The sequence below is a fragment of the Musca vetustissima genome, unplaced genomic scaffold, assembly GCF_032173495.1.
Source record: "Musca vetustissima isolate MV318-11 ecotype Yass unplaced genomic scaffold, APGP_CSIRO_Mvet_v1 utg704, whole genome shotgun sequence".
In the NCBI taxonomy this organism is placed as follows: Eukaryota; Metazoa; Arthropoda; class Insecta; order Diptera; family Muscidae; genus Musca; species Musca vetustissima.
The window spans coordinates 451,401-466,891 of NW_026876336.1; the positions used below are offsets into that span (position 1 = coordinate 451,401).

The following is a 15,491-nucleotide window of genomic DNA, read 5'->3' on the forward strand; positions in this document are numbered from 1 at the left end:
TATTTAGCATTCTATACAATTGTTATGTAAATTAAAGTCGACATTTGCATTTACAGTTAAATAATGATGTTGTTTTAGATCTTATAAATTAAATTTAAAAATGAAACGTGATTAAATGTGTGTATACAAGTTATTTAAAGACATGATGTGATTCGGTGTAGACTAAACAAAATTTCTTAAATTAAGGTGGGGTGATAATATTCAGAAAATAATTAACGAAACAAAACAAGAAAATATAAGTTTTAAGGAATCCATTCGCCTTCTTCTTCTTCCTCCTCACTTTTTACTAACACAAACATTATGCACATGTCATGCATATAACAAATATGTCATTGGTTCAACAATATTTCTTCTCAACGTGGGAACTGGGACATGGCGCGCCACTCTTCGGGGCGTGCCTATTTAGTCTATAATTTTTGCAGCTCGGTTACGTCTTGCAGATTTTTCGATTTGACAATTTTTGGTTTGATGAAGTCAACATCTTCACCGGCCAGCAGAGAATCTTCTTTGGGATCGATTTTAACGCTACCAGAGCGTAATAGAAGACGCGACAACAATGATGAACTGGAACGTCTACGGGGTAGATCTTCCAAGCCCCTATGCAGCGATAGCTGGTCAGGTTCACGTTCCTTTGCCGTGGACACATATTGCATATATTCTGTGGTGTGCAGTTTAGCAGCCGTCGGCTTGCGATATAATTTCAGCAACAATGAGGAACATACCACGGATATTGAACTGGCAGCCATTGCAACGGATGCCATCCAGGGTTGCAGCGTGATACCAAATGGTGCAAATATACCCGATGCCAGTGGAATACCGAGCAGATTGTACATACTGGCAAAGAGGAAATTGTATCGAATACGTTTGACGGTTTTGCGGGATAAGTCAAGGCAGGCCACAACATCGAGGAGATCGTTACGCATCAGCACCACATCGGCAGCTTCGGCGGCTACATCTGTACCAGCAGCAATGGCAATGCCTACATCGGCCTGAGCCAAGGCAGGACTGTCATTAACACCATCACCCACCATGGCCACACGGTGGCCGGCTTCCTGAATGCGTTGTATTTTGGCAACTTTGTGCGAAGGTAAAACTTCGGCGAAAACACGATTGATGCCAACCTAAAATGACAATTCCCATTAATTTTTGAAACAATATAATCAACTCTCATTTACGTACCTCTCTTGCAATACTAGCTGCCGTATTTTTATTATCTCCCGTCAGTAGAATAACCTCTATGCCCATTTTCTTGAGAGTATATACAGCCAAATGAGCTTCGGGTTTCACCATATCCGATACAGCAATCATGCAAATCAAATGACCATTTAAGGCACACAGCACCGCTGTATGACCCTTCGCTTCCTCTTCGGTCATGGCATTATTGATTTCCGCCGAAACTTGTATGGCATTTCGTAGCATCCATTCCCGATTACCAATTAGGACATTTATTTCACTATCCATTATCGATATTGTATCTCCGACCACTTCCTCAGGTTGTTGTCCAGTTATCTGATCGTCTAATTGCAACAATTGCAATTGTTGCTGGGCCTGCACCTTGGAACGTTCGGCATCACCATTTGTGGCATATAATAATTCCGAAATGGATACTCCATTTTCCAAATGAATGGGAGCCTTTTCAATATTATTACCATGTGAACGATAGCTGTTTTCATAGTTGATTATCTTTTCGGCATGACAAGCTTGACGCAGAGCAGTCTCATAATGTGATACCGTTACCTTTATACCACATCCCGGTACAGCTTGGAAATTGGAAGACTTGCCCAACGATTCTTGAGCCAACATGTCTTTGGCAAAGCGTACTATAGCTGAGGCAATGGGATGTTCACTATTCGATTCTGCGGCTCCAACAATTGTGAGGGCTCGGGCCAAACTGCAAACGGCAGGTTTAACAAACATAATGACCTTTGAGGTCATGGGTGTGCCATGGGTTATGGTGCCGGTTTTGTCAAATACCACAGTTTTGACCTGAAATAAAAAGAAAATTATTCTGTGTTCTAAATTTCTCCCCAAAATTCTTTCCTACCTTGTGGGCATTCTCCAATGCCGTGGCTCCCTTTACCAAAACACCATTAATAGCTCCGGTGCCAGTTGCCACCATCACCGCGGTTGGCGTTGCCAAACCCAATGCACAAGGGCACGCAATGGCCAAAACGCTGAGGGCACACTTGAATGCATAACTCACAACAATGGTGTTTGTATCCATGTGGGCCTTGTGTTCCCTGGCAACTGGTACCAGATCGGGATCTATGAAACCTGCTATTATCCAGCCAATTAATGTCACACTGGAGACCACTACAACAAACGGCACAAAATAGCCCGCTATGCGATCAGCCAATTGTTGAATTGGTGCCTTCGAGGTTTGGGCCTCTTCCACCAAGCGTACAATTTGTGCCAGTGTAGTATTCTCACCCGTATGAGTGGCTGTTATCAGTAAGACGCCGTTTTGGTTAATGGAACCGCCAATGACCACAGCCCCCTTGCGTTTTGCCACCGGCATTGATTCACCCGTAATCAGTGATTCATCGCACGTTGAATGGCCATACAGAACTTTGCCATCGACTGGAACTTTGGCACCCGGCACCACCTTTAAAATGTCACCTCTTTGCACATAGTCAACGGATATCACCTTCTCCGAAGTAATCTCAAAATCTGCAGAAATTTCAACTAAAACAGCTTCCACTGCTTTGAGCGACAATAGTTTTGACAGAGCTTCGGAAGTTTTACCCTTGGCTATGTGTTCCAACCATCGGCCCAATGATATAAATATCAATAGCATTGGTGGTGTATCAAAGAACGTTAAAGGTGATGAATTTTGTTCCATGAGGACAGCAGCAATGACCACACCTACCGAATATAAATAGGAAATTGTTGTGACCATCGATATGAGGACATCCATATTGGTGCTGCCATGTTTTATGGCCTTGTATGATTGGACATAGAAATGCCAACCACCGAAAAATTGCACTGGTGTTGAGAGCAGAAACATAACCAGATTTTCCATAGACAGGCCGGGTACTATGCAACACATGGCGGCATGTCCTTTATTACCCATTTCGACCATAAAATAGATCATGGCAATCATACAGGGTCCACCGAATAGTAACGAGATGAGAAATGCTGTACGCCATTTGCGTATTTCTTCCTTGTGTTCCAAATAGCTATGGGCCATTTTATCTTTGCCGGATAGAAGGCGGGCTTGGAAGCCCAATTGTTCGATAGCTTCGCATATGTTGCGCGGGCCAGTTACATCAGTATTGTAGCGAAATTTTCCTATAAAACAAAAGGAGAGGAGAATAATTATTATTTAATAATGCTAAAAATTATATTATTAAAAACTACAAAAATAAGCAAATCTATTTATTATTATTAGTGGACAATGTTTTTTGTCCACTCCCAATGAGTGTTATTCTAGAACTTTCCTGGGATTCTTTGTGATGGAAAAAAAAATTGAAAATAAAACCAGAGTTCTGCATTCATGACGTAATTTTTATTGTCTGATATGAAAATATTGCTCCATATTCAACATGTGGTATTTTAAGCGTTTTTATCATTTTGCTATTCATAAAAACAGATGCTGTTTGAATCGAAAAAAAACGAAATTAAATAGAGCAGAAAATCTGTAAAATATTCATATTTAACCCAATTTACTCCACAATCGCATTGTGGAAGAAGGTCATGAACTGGAGAACAATTTTCTGCTCATATTCTTTGTCTAATGTTTACAAAACTCGACGTGATTGAACAAAAGCTACTTCAAATAGCAGAACAGTGCAATGACCTTCCCTTCGTTCTCGACGATCATATCGCATTTCCTGGAGACAATAACCATACAATCAATAATTAAATTCCGCAGCTAATCAAATGTGTATGACTTCGCCTCAACAAATATTCTACTCCATAAATTGTGATCTATTTTTCCCAGAGATAAAATTCAATTTACTTGAAAATTGATTTGTAGCACTATTCAATTACTTCAATATTTTAGTGCAAAAAAAAAACACCCGCCCTGTGGTATGGAAATTAATTTTGATGGATGAAAATAAAAAACAGTGAATTGTGTTGTTCGTATTTTATCTCTCTACATGTTTGCATGACACACAAATACACGCATGTCCGTCCCCCATGCCTTTACTGATAGTAGTACGAAACTTAGGTATGCATATTTTAGGGCTATTTAAATGACAGCATTTAACTAAGATTTAAATATACTAAATATAAAGAAAAACGTATGATGACTGATAACAATAGTTATATTCATTTTGTTTGTTTGGGTTTATTAAATAAAAATAAAGAAAATAATTTCAGATAAAATATCATTTCCTACATTAAATTAATTGATTGTCCTACAATGTCAAAGTCTATTGTAGTCCCTCCTAACGGCTTAACTTCTCTTATTGTGAGATCATTCACAGTGCTAAAGAAGCCGCTGAGTGTAGATTGAGAGAAAAGGAAAATGACAGTATTGATCAGGCATGCTCGGCCATATACGCTACCGTAACTGAGGGTCGATGGGTAAACACATTTTCTCTTTCTTTCTCCTTACGTCAGCCGTTTTTAATGGTGAATTCTCAGTTACGCTCGCACACACTTGCTCTCAATTTAATTTTGCCCAACACTGGTATTGATGTGTTTGCAATTTACTGTACGGCTCTCTTCAAATTCATCCAAACAAAATAATGTCAAGTGCCAAAACACCATCTCATCACATCAAATTGTCTGATGTTGGTCAAAATTAAATTCTCTGAGATTAAGATGAGAGAATGTAATGAGTTCCCTATGATAATCATAGTGTGATTATTCATAATCATTGACTGATTAAATGTCAACTCAGCTCAGTAGCTATCTCGGCAAATTCTGTGAGAATGAAAATGGAAAGAAACATCACAAGAAAAATGGCGGAAATGTCATAATCAAATATCTGTTTAAGGAATTACATTAAAACTACGCTTGAATATTATTATATTTTAAACAATTACAAAATAAATTGAAAGAAAATTCGCCTAACTTAAAAATTTAAAGAAATTAATACAAAAAAGGTATATACGATAGCCGCCAGTGACAAATCATGCACTCACCACCACCATAATTATAAAAAATATATTAAAAGAGATTGTTTGACCTTTTTCGAAACCATTTCAAAAATGATTGATATATAAATAAAACTACAATATACAATCCGGGAAAATGGTATATTATTTGGGATTAAAATGGACACATGGCATTGGCTTATTGTGTGTGGCCACTTTTTTTCGGATATTATCGGTTCGCACGTAACCAACCAAATTGATCACACAATTTTATTTTGTTGCTAATATCTGTGGAATGCTATCTGTATCTAAGCTCTAACGGTGTATTTCAGTTTCTTTTTTGAACTTGAAACATTTAAAAAAATATGCAATGGGAATTAGGATCGCACATAGCAATACAAACAAAAAACCAATCAACAAATAAAACAAGTTTCAATTAGAAATCTTAGATTTGGTAATATGTTCCATATACAAACACAAACCAACATACATTGCCTTCTCTTTTTTTCTATTGACAATGGTAATTTTTGTTTATGGTTGATAAGCTGATTGTCTGTTACCACTTGGGGTATACGGCAAATTTCAAAAAAGAATAAAAAAGATTATTAATATTTGATAAAAAAAGAAATGGCATTAACATTCACTATAACAATAATTACAATAGTCTAGTCTAGTTTTTAAGAAAAAAGTGCAAAAGAAAACAAACAAAAAATCGCATTTACATTTTTTATCTATTAGTAACAAGTAAATATACAAAAAACAAATAATATCAAAAATAAGTAATCGTAGGACATTAAGTACGCTATGCCTTTTTCAGTTTAATTTTAACTAATCCCCATATTATTTGTAAAACATAATGTCTGGGTCTGAAAGTTTATAAATCTTTTTGAATAGATTATTTTCGTTCCCATCCAAGACAAAGTTTTGCCATTTGATTAGATTATTGTTTGCATGGAATATGTACCCTTGTAGGGTATATTTTGAAATAAAAACAAATAACAACAAAAACCTGTTCCACTGACATAGTTTTATTTTGTTGATTTTCTTCTTTGTCAAAAAAGATCACAGATTTTATCTGTGTGTATTGATCAAAGGAATGTAATTGAAGAAATAAGAAGAAATAAATAAAAAACGAAAGTAAATCGACATTTGGCAAGAAAATTAATTTTGTTTAGTTTTCTTGCCTTGTGGCCAGTTGCATATGCCATAAAATTTGTTATTTTTTGATAAACAATAAAACCCAAAATAAGTGAAAGTGCAATAAACTTTAAATCTAGGTTACAACAATTAAAATTTTTGAACTCCGTTTATAAAAAACTCTGTTTACTTTCAGTTACATGAGTTGAATGTGGCCAGACCCCCTACCTCCCCCTACATTTAATGCAATAAAAAGCAAAATAACCAATTTTGATAACAATACAAAGCCTACAATATAACGAACATACATAACTACTACTACGTTTGTATAAATCTACAAAAAATATTAATACCATATACCCACAAGGTTGTTTGTGATATGATTTCATTGCTATGTGAACAAAAAAAAAAAAACTCCCTAACGCAAGCAAATATATTCTCTTCTCTTTTTTAATAAGACAACAAAGACTCACAGATAAAAATCACTATTAATAAACAATTGAAATGAAATTAAATTAAAAAAACTGCAAACTATAAAAAGAAAACGCCAAACAACTCACCTCGTTTTGTAAGCAACGTTACCGATGCCTCGGAAACGCCTTTCAATTTTCTGGTGTGCGTTTCAATTTTATTTACACACGATGCACAGGTCATGCCTATTATATCTATCTCCACAACAGCTTCACCGCTGTCGGGTTCGTCAATTAGTTCCGAAGGAAATCCCAATTCTGTTATGGATTTTGCAATACTTTCGGGCGTAATTACATTGGCATTGTATTTCACTTCCGCTTTGGCTGCCAGCAATGCAACCAATACACTATCAATTCCATAAATTTTCTTGCAATGTTTTTCGATGGTGGCCACACAACTGGCACAGGTCATTCCCCGTATGTGCAGAAAACATTTCGATAGGAATTCCTTTTCGATGGGTATGGCTGTGGCATTTCCATTTGTTGCAACCTGTTGCTTTTGTTCGCCTACACTTTTTGTGGGTGAGGGTGATTTTGAGGAGGCTGGTGTTGTTCTACTGGGCGTCATCGTCGTCGTCGTGGTGAGGGCATTTCCATTCATTACACTTGCCTCAAAACCCATATCATCTATCATTTCAGCTATGAGATCGGGTGTAAGTTTCTGGCTATCATATTCCACTTCAGCCTGTTTGTCTTCCAAGCTAACTTTGATTGATTTTATGCCCTCCTTGGTGCCAATATTGCCTTCAATATTGCGTACACAACTTTGGCATGTCATGCCCACAACTCGTATGACGCATTTCTGCTGAGTAGAATCTCCGCCTGCAGTTATTCCATTTTCGTCATTGTCTCCATTGTAGCTGCACTCAAATCCCATGTCATCGATATCATTGGCTATTTGTTGGGGATTTGTTATGCTGCTGTCATATGTGAAATAGCCTGCATTCTCTTGGAGTTCCACTCGACACTTGATAATTCCAGACTTTGTACCAATATTGCCTTCGATATTACGTACACAACTCTGGCATGTCATGCCTACAATAGGAAGGCGGACCTCCTTTGTCGTTGAACCGTTTGGTAAATCTATTTCCATTAGATTTTGGTGGTTATCCATAGTGAAAGGCATTTTTGTTTCGAGGCAACAAAGTGACTTGTTGTTGTTATTGTTTTTTTCTCTGTTGCTGCTTGCCTGCTTATTATTATGTTATTACACACTCGCACTACACTTATCTTTCCACAACGACTTTGTTAAAAAGGCAATATACTTGTGCTGCCTGGCCGCTTGCTTTTTGTTTTGTTGCTACACTCTACACTTTACTTTTTTTAGTTTTATTACTTATTAATGGTTGATTAATAAACCTGATTAATTTTGCATTGGATAATTTCGAAATTCTCCTTAAACATACATTTATGCAAGAAAAAAACTTAAATTTTTTACACACTTCGTTGTTGTCGTTCGGCGAAGACAATTCTTTGTTTGAAATAGGATTCCGAATAAATTCTGAAGTGAATTTGGATTTTTTCGTTCATGATTTCAACATTTTTGAACACCGCACACGCACCACACCAACCGAAACGTACTCATTCTCATTCGACACTGACAGAAATGAGAGCGACGGGAAATGTCATGATTATGCACTCAATGACAGCTGTAACGGCAAGTATAATTTCAAACAAAATGACGGCGTTTGGCGTCAACAATATATGGCGATTTTCTATTAGGGAGGAAAAACTGAACGCGTTTTGTACAAATAAACTATGAAATACTACAAAAACAAAAAAATAATACCTATTGCCAGGTTTAGCAATGATTTATTATAATGACAAAGAAATAGGATTTCAAGTATAATGATGGCGTTTGACGACAACAATATACGTGCATTCATTCAGGGATGGATAAATGTCAAATAAACGTTCCTCAATGATGAACTTGTTTCTATGTATGTACTCCACTTCAATGTCAGCTGAAAACTTAACGGTAAAACACAATTTTTTAATTATTTGTAATTAATTCAGCAATTCTCTTACCAAAAAGTCATTAAATTTGAAATATATGAAGGCATAATTCCCAAAAAATATGGCCCAACGACCACAAAATGAGCCATATATCCATTGGATTCACTGCAATAAATGCTTTAAGGCCTATATTAAAAAGGAATGTCGTTTCTTTTTGCTGGCTTGCCAACATATCCTCTGCGAATGTTGTTTAGAGGGACATTTCATCCAGACGGTTGTCTACAAATGCCCAATGTGTATGAAACATACTAACTCTTGCGAAATTGGCAATGCAATGCCGCCCAATCTTAAAGTCCTTCTTCATCCAGAACCCTATAGGGATGGTTTAGACATCTACCGAATAATGATGTTTCAAAGAAAACATCGCAAGGGATTTCTTGCTCATATGGAAAAAACTGTGGTAAGATTTGTAATCAATTCCGATATAACTAACCTCTAATTTTAAAATTCTTTTAAAATAGTCTTCCACGATAGAAGAATTAAACCGTCATTGTGCCGAAGAAAAGAAATCTTGCCAAGAAATATTTCGAGAATGCGATGATCTTAAAGCTGACCGTCAGTACTATGAAAGAATAGTACGATGTATTAAACAACAAAAGGCTCAAAAGTATACCAATAAGTAAGAATAAACTAACGTTTTACACATTTTGTTAAAAAAACACTTTAAAATTTTACATTCATATCATTACAGCTTAAATAACATCTTTCCCTCCACATCATCCGCTCATAAAACAGGTTCGCGGATTCAATCTAATACTTATCCAGCTTTAGACAATAACCGAACGGTTACATCTTTTGCAAATCATTCGCAATCACATTCATTTAATTTGTAGTTATTTTGTGAAGTAATTCCAATTTTTTAATAGCCGTATAAACACTTATTATTACAACTTCCCATAATGAATTAAAGCTGGCTTTATGTTAAATATTTATATTAAAGTACATTACAACTTATAAGCCTGAACTTTTGATAACATTGTTACATTTTAATATGAAAACCATATGTATGCATATAAAAATATATAAAAAATAAAATGTATATTTCCTAAATCAACTTTATTTGTTTATTCTTCGTTTAATTTCCCTTCAGAACCCCCATCTTGTTTAATTAAAATATTTCATGTTTGCATACATTTTTATTAATACTCACTTCTTCTTCTTCACATAATATTAACAAATCATTTATATTTTTTTTTCTTTTTTCAATTTAACAATTGATTTTCTTTGTCTCTTTAATCTTTCTCAAAAAGAATTAAATTTATTTTCCCTGGGGACAATTATCAATTGTTAAACATAACATATACAAAAATTCGCACAGGTTTCCAAAAATCAAAATCTCTCTTTACATCATCACAAAAATGCAAATTTCCTTCCTTCATTCCAAAAACAAACAGCATTTGCTTATAGCACAGCTGCATTGGCCACAACACTGGGATTATTAACAATTTCACCAAGAGCATCCAATACTTCTTTACGATAGTCATCAAAGTCACCATCAATTTCATTGATTGTTTGATCCTCTATGACGTACAGAGTACAGCCGGTTTCACGGATTAAACGTTCGTCGTGAGATACGATAATGACACCACCTTCGTATTCATTGATGGCCTCGGCTAAGGCATCAATGGATTCAATATCCAAATTATTTGTAGGTTCATCGAGAATCAAAACATCCGGAGCACTCAGACACAATTCAGCCAGGGCGACACGAGCCTTTTGACCACCGGACAGATCCTTCATTTTAATTGTGTGCGCATGACTCACCAAACCAAAGGAACCTAAAGCTTTGCGTGCCTTCTCGTGAGGTAAATTAAATAGACGTTGTAAATATTCGGCAGCGGATTCTTCAGCAGTCAGATGTTCACCCGAATGCTGATCGAAACGTCCTACACGTAGACGATGATTTTTCCTCTGTTCACCCTTTTGGGGCTCCAATTCACCCAACAACAATTTCAAGAATGTGGATTTGCCAACACCGTTGGGTCCAACAATGGCAACACGACTAGTCAGATCAATACCAAAATCTGTGTTAATGAACAATGGCTTCTGGCCCTCGAAAGCGAACGTAACATTGTGCAAACCCAAAATTGGAGGTTGTAGCTGGGAAGGTTCTGGAAACCGGAACTTGACAATATATTCCTTGGGCTTTTCCAATAACTCAGTAGGGCCATTATCATCTTCCTGTTGCCTCTGTTGTTTCGATTTGTTTTTCTCTTGTTTGCGGGTCAAAGCTTCCTTTTGTTTCTTTTCGGCAGCCTTCTTGGACTGGCCGTGGGCCTTCAACTCCTTGATTCTCTTCTCCTGCTTCTCATATTCCTTAATCATTTCACGACGTTTCTGGACATACATCTTCTTGAACATTGAATAGTTGCCTTTGTAGTAGTGGAGCTTCTTCTGATCCAAATGGATGATTTCATTACAAACATTATCCAAGAAACTCTGGTCGTGAGAAACAATCAGCAGTGTTTTCTTCCAGCCTTGCAAATAATTGTCCAACCAAATGACAGCGTTCAAATCCAAGTGATTTGTAGGTTCATCAAGCATCAGCAGTGTTGGTTCCAAGTACAAAGCACGGGCCAAGGAGACACGCATACGCCAACCACCAGAGAATTTATTGGTGGGACGATTTTGCATTTCTTCGCTGAAACCCAGACCAGCTAAAATACGTCTAGCCCTAGCCTCAGCCGAGTAGGCACCGATAGCTTTCAGTTCTGCAAAGGTGTCATTTAACTCCTCCTGGACACTCATGTCACCGGCAGCAAATTGTTCTTCCAATTCCTTACATTTGTTCATGAGATTGATGCGTTTTGTGTCCGCCTCCAGGATTGTTTCAACGGCAGTTTTGTCAGTGGCAACAACTTCCTGTTCGCAGAGCAATACATCAATGTTGGGTGGAATAGCGAAGGCACGTGTGGCAATGTGACGTAGAAGTGTGGTCTTGCCGTGACCATTGGGACCCACCAGACCATAACGACGACCATGGGCAATTAACAGATTGGCATTAACGAAGAGGTCATTACCTGCGGAGAAAGGAGAACAATTTTGAAATTATTTTCAATTATGTGGTTAAACAGAAATTCCGAATCACCTTTAGCTGAGATGGTAAAGTTTTCAATTTTAATATCGACGGCATGCTCGAGGGCGGCCTTCTGACCAGCAGTCTTTTGAACCTGAGACATTGTGAAATTGCTGTCCAAATCGGAGTGGCCCAAACCACCTTTCTTGGTCATCAATTCCATTTGACGTTCGTATTCCTCTTGTTTCTTCAGCTTCTTCTTTTCCTTGTGGGTAAGTTTCTTTTCCTTAGATTTTTCGCCACCGGTTTCTTCCGTAGGAGCAGGAGTAGATTCCTTTTCTTCGTCACCCTCCTCTTCGGCTCCACTCTTTTCATCAATTTGGAGATTTTCTAACTTTTCTTCCAACTTGGCAGGGGTTTCCACAGTCTTTTTAGGTGAAGGGGATTTTTTCACAGGTACCGGTTCTGGTTCTGGTTCCGGTTCAGACACATCTTCCTCCGGCAATTCTTCTTCCTCCTCCTCTTCTTCATCTTCACTTACTTCAAATTTGCTTTTCTTTTGTTTTTTATTGGACTTTTTCACCGGTTTGGCAATAACTACGGGTTCATCCTCTTCCTCGTCATCTTCATCATCTTCTTCGGCAGCCTTCTTTAGGATGTCAATATCATCATCGTCATCATCGGAGAAATCATCCTTTTTCTTGTTCTTCTTGGACTTTTTCTGTTGTTGCTTTTTATTGGCAGGTTTAGGCACATCTTCCACCACCTCGGCGGCATTAACATCATCGTCATCTTCATCACTTTCGACTGCCTTTTTGCCTTTCTTACCGGCTTTCTTGTTGTTCTTTTTGGCTGGAGCAGCTACGGGTTCATCAGCATCCTCATCATCACTATCCTGGCGTTTTTTGTTCTTCTTTTTACTGGCCACCGGTTGTGGCACGTCGGCTTCATCCTCGTCACTCCAATCGTCCTTGCCCTTTTTACCTTTCTTGCCTTTTTTACCACCCTTATTGGATTGTTGACCTTGTTGCGATGGCGTTTTACTGCTGGCCGACTGTAAACTTTCCAAGTCATCATTCACATCATCGTCGGAATCATCGCCCCTCTTCTTTCCTTTCTTGTCTTTCTTTTGTGATTTTTTGGGAGCAGCTGGCTGTTCGTTAATTTCATCATCGTCGTCGAAGTGATTCTTCTTGTTCTTACCCTTGTTTTTGGACATTTTTTATGTTTAAAATGGGACTATTATACAAATAAATATAATTAACTAACTAGGACGCGTTCGGAAGAAAGGGTGTTGCAACTGCCTGCCTGATGTGGGTGAATGTTGTAGAAGTTTCACGTGGAACGTATGCAATTTTATACTATGGGTAAGGGTTAACACAATCGACTTTCGTTTTGGACTAGGGTTAAGACAATCGAGTTTTGTTTTGCAGTTGAATGATAGGGTACTCTAGATCGAAAATGAGAGGCAAAAGGGGTTTATAATTGATGCAAATGAATACAAAATACAGTTGTTCCTCACTAAAGTGACTAATATTAATGTTCCAGAACAATATTCCAAACAGTTTTGGTTTCTAATAAAAATTTTAGAAAAAGATATTCTAGATATTGAAATTAAGTTCTAAAATACCCTCATGGCATATTATTTCTTATTCAAAGTCTTGTAATAAAAAAATTACAATAAATGTTTATATTAAAATATTTACTTTATTTTTCAAATAAAGTTCTCAAATACAAAGAGAGATACATGTAGAGTTTGTAAACCATTTACGGAAACCATACGAAGATCAGAAGGGAAAATTAAAAAATATACCAATTTTTGCTAAATTTAAATGAAATTTTGGAAATTTTATTTTTAAGAAATGCCAATTTCTTGCTCCTTTTTGTTTGTTTATGCCTTAAGTTACGAAAAATTACTAAAATTAAAATACAAATTATGCTGATGATAGAAGAATTCTTAAATAATTATGTATCGCTTTTCCATAATTTTATGGTTTTGTCATTTTCCAAAGCGGCCGATGCAATTATGTTTTCCGTGGGGTGGCAGGCCGTACACAATACGGTGTCTGTGTGCCCTTGGAGTTTTTGAACCACCTCCTTCGATTGTAAATTCCAGATGTAAACCATGTTGTCCTCGCTGCCCGATACAATCCACTGTAATAAAGAAGTAAGATATTTTTTAAATAATGTTTGTAATTTTGAATGGGGTCAACCCTTACCTTTCCTCCTGTCACCGAAAAGTTGGCAAATATGCAATACTTTTCATTTTTGTGGCCTGTATAGGTTTTCAAACATTTCCCCTTGGAGTAGTCCCACAATTTCAATGTGTTGTCAAGTGTAGCGGCCAAAATATACTTTCCGTTGGGCGAGAATTTAACAAAACTAACGGGTGGATTATCATCGTCTATGAGGGTCTTCAAACATTGACCACTGGCCGTATCCCAAATACGACAAAGACCATCATAACTGGAGCTAACAATCAGTGAGCCGTCACGATTGAAATGTACCGCTGACACTGGATCGGAATGGGCGGGCAGTGTCTTCAAACACTTGCCAGTCCTCACATCCCAAATACGTACGGACTCATCAAAACTACCAGACACTATGAGATTAGATTGCGGATTGAAATTACAACAGAATACATAATTGCTGTGACCCTTAAGGGTCTTCAGACATTTGCCAGAGCTTAGCTCCCACACCTTCAAGGTTTTGTCATCACTGCCGCTTACCAAAAGCCTTGAATCGGAAGACCAGGCAACATCGCTGATGCCCAATTTGTGCCCCGAAATGGTTTTCTCAAATTTGCCATCATAGGCACCCCAAATTTTTATTAATTTATCAGCAGCTGCAAAGAAAGAAGCAATAAAAATTGGAATTGGTGTGCATATGTTACATTACTTACATGAACTGGCCAACCATTCACCATTGGGCGAGAATTTCACGGCAGACACTGCCTTGGTGTGACCGGCCAAAGTAAATTTCAAAGTATAGTTTGGTTTGATGGACAATGATGACTTGTTCGATGAGGCCGATGTATTACCACTCGACTGTGAAGATTGTAGTGTATTGGGTCCGGCCGGTGGTATGGGCTGGGGAGCATGTACTCCTGGATGACCACCATGCACTGGTCCTATTGGTACCATTTTGTCCTTGTTCTTGTTTTTTCTATACCACTAATAATTGTGGCTTCAAAATATTGCCAGTTGTGTGTTTTAGGCAAGAAGTACGCAAACCACCACCACCACCAGTTCTTTGCTTAGCTTCCTCTCTACACACAAACAATTTTGTTGTCAAAAACCTCGTGCTTTTGTTGTTGCTATTTGATGTGACGTTTAGTTTAGTTTGGCACGATGCTATTTGTTTACTTGCAACAAATTCATGGATTTTAGACACATTCACTTGAAATTAATCCATTTGTTGAAGAAAATAAATTAAAAAGGCAAATTTTTTTCACTTATCGCATTAAATTAATTATTGTTATTGAAACGAAGAAAAAGAAAACTTTGCGTGCACATGAAATTTTCGGCGTTTGATACTAAATGCGTTGTGGTTAGTGATGAACGTAACGTAGATAGAGAATCAGCTGTTTATAAGGGTGCTTTAGTTGATGTGATTAAACAAATGTGAAAAGGGGAAATATAAAGTAATCTAGACATTTGGTGACAGATTTCAATGTCAATGATGATTATTAAGAATAAAATAAGAAATAAATATGAAAAATATGTTTAATAAGACATAAATAGGGACATAAACATGTTATCAAAATACAACAACCACAAGGAAACGATAACACAAGCGCATATC

The 15,491-nt window shown here is 37.2% G+C and overlaps 3 protein-coding genes across 3 annotated transcripts; all 3 read right to left on the bottom strand.

The window, feature by feature from the left end:
* Positions 1 to 397: 397 nt before the first annotated feature.
* On the bottom strand, positions 398 to 7,769 carry LOC133338918 (copper-transporting ATPase 1). Its single transcript, XM_061547047.1, has 4 exons — positions 6,746 to 7,769; positions 2,045 to 3,291; positions 1,180 to 1,986; positions 398 to 1,121 (listed from the first exon to the last, which is right to left on the bottom strand). Exons 1-4 carry the CDS (start codon positions 7,767 to 7,769, stop codon positions 408 to 410), a joined length of 3,792 nt encoding a protein of 1,263 aa, XP_061403031.1. The 3' UTR covers positions 398 to 407.
* Positions 7,770 to 10,072: 2,303 nt separating this feature from the next.
* LOC133320923 (ATP-binding cassette sub-family F member 1) lies at positions 10,073 to 12,907 on the bottom strand. The gene is made up of 3 exons (XM_061530033.1): positions 12,565 to 12,907; positions 11,760 to 12,453; positions 10,073 to 11,691 (listed from the first exon to the last, which is right to left on the bottom strand). Exons 1-3 carry the CDS (start codon positions 12,904 to 12,906, stop codon positions 10,073 to 10,075), a joined length of 2,655 nt encoding a protein of 884 aa, XP_061386017.1. The 5' UTR covers position 12,907.
* Positions 12,908 to 13,564: 657 nt separating this feature from the next.
* Positions 13,565 to 14,845, bottom strand: LOC133338873 (protein will die slowly). The gene is made up of 3 exons (XM_061546994.1): positions 14,590 to 14,845; positions 13,907 to 14,532; positions 13,565 to 13,841 (listed from the first exon to the last, which is right to left on the bottom strand). The coding sequence occupies exons 1-3, from the start codon at positions 14,828 to 14,830 to the stop codon at positions 13,653 to 13,655; spliced, it is 1,056 nt and encodes a 351-aa protein (XP_061402978.1). The 5' UTR covers positions 14,831 to 14,845; the 3' UTR covers positions 13,565 to 13,652.
* Between the last annotated feature and the right edge of the window lie 646 nt (positions 14,846 to 15,491).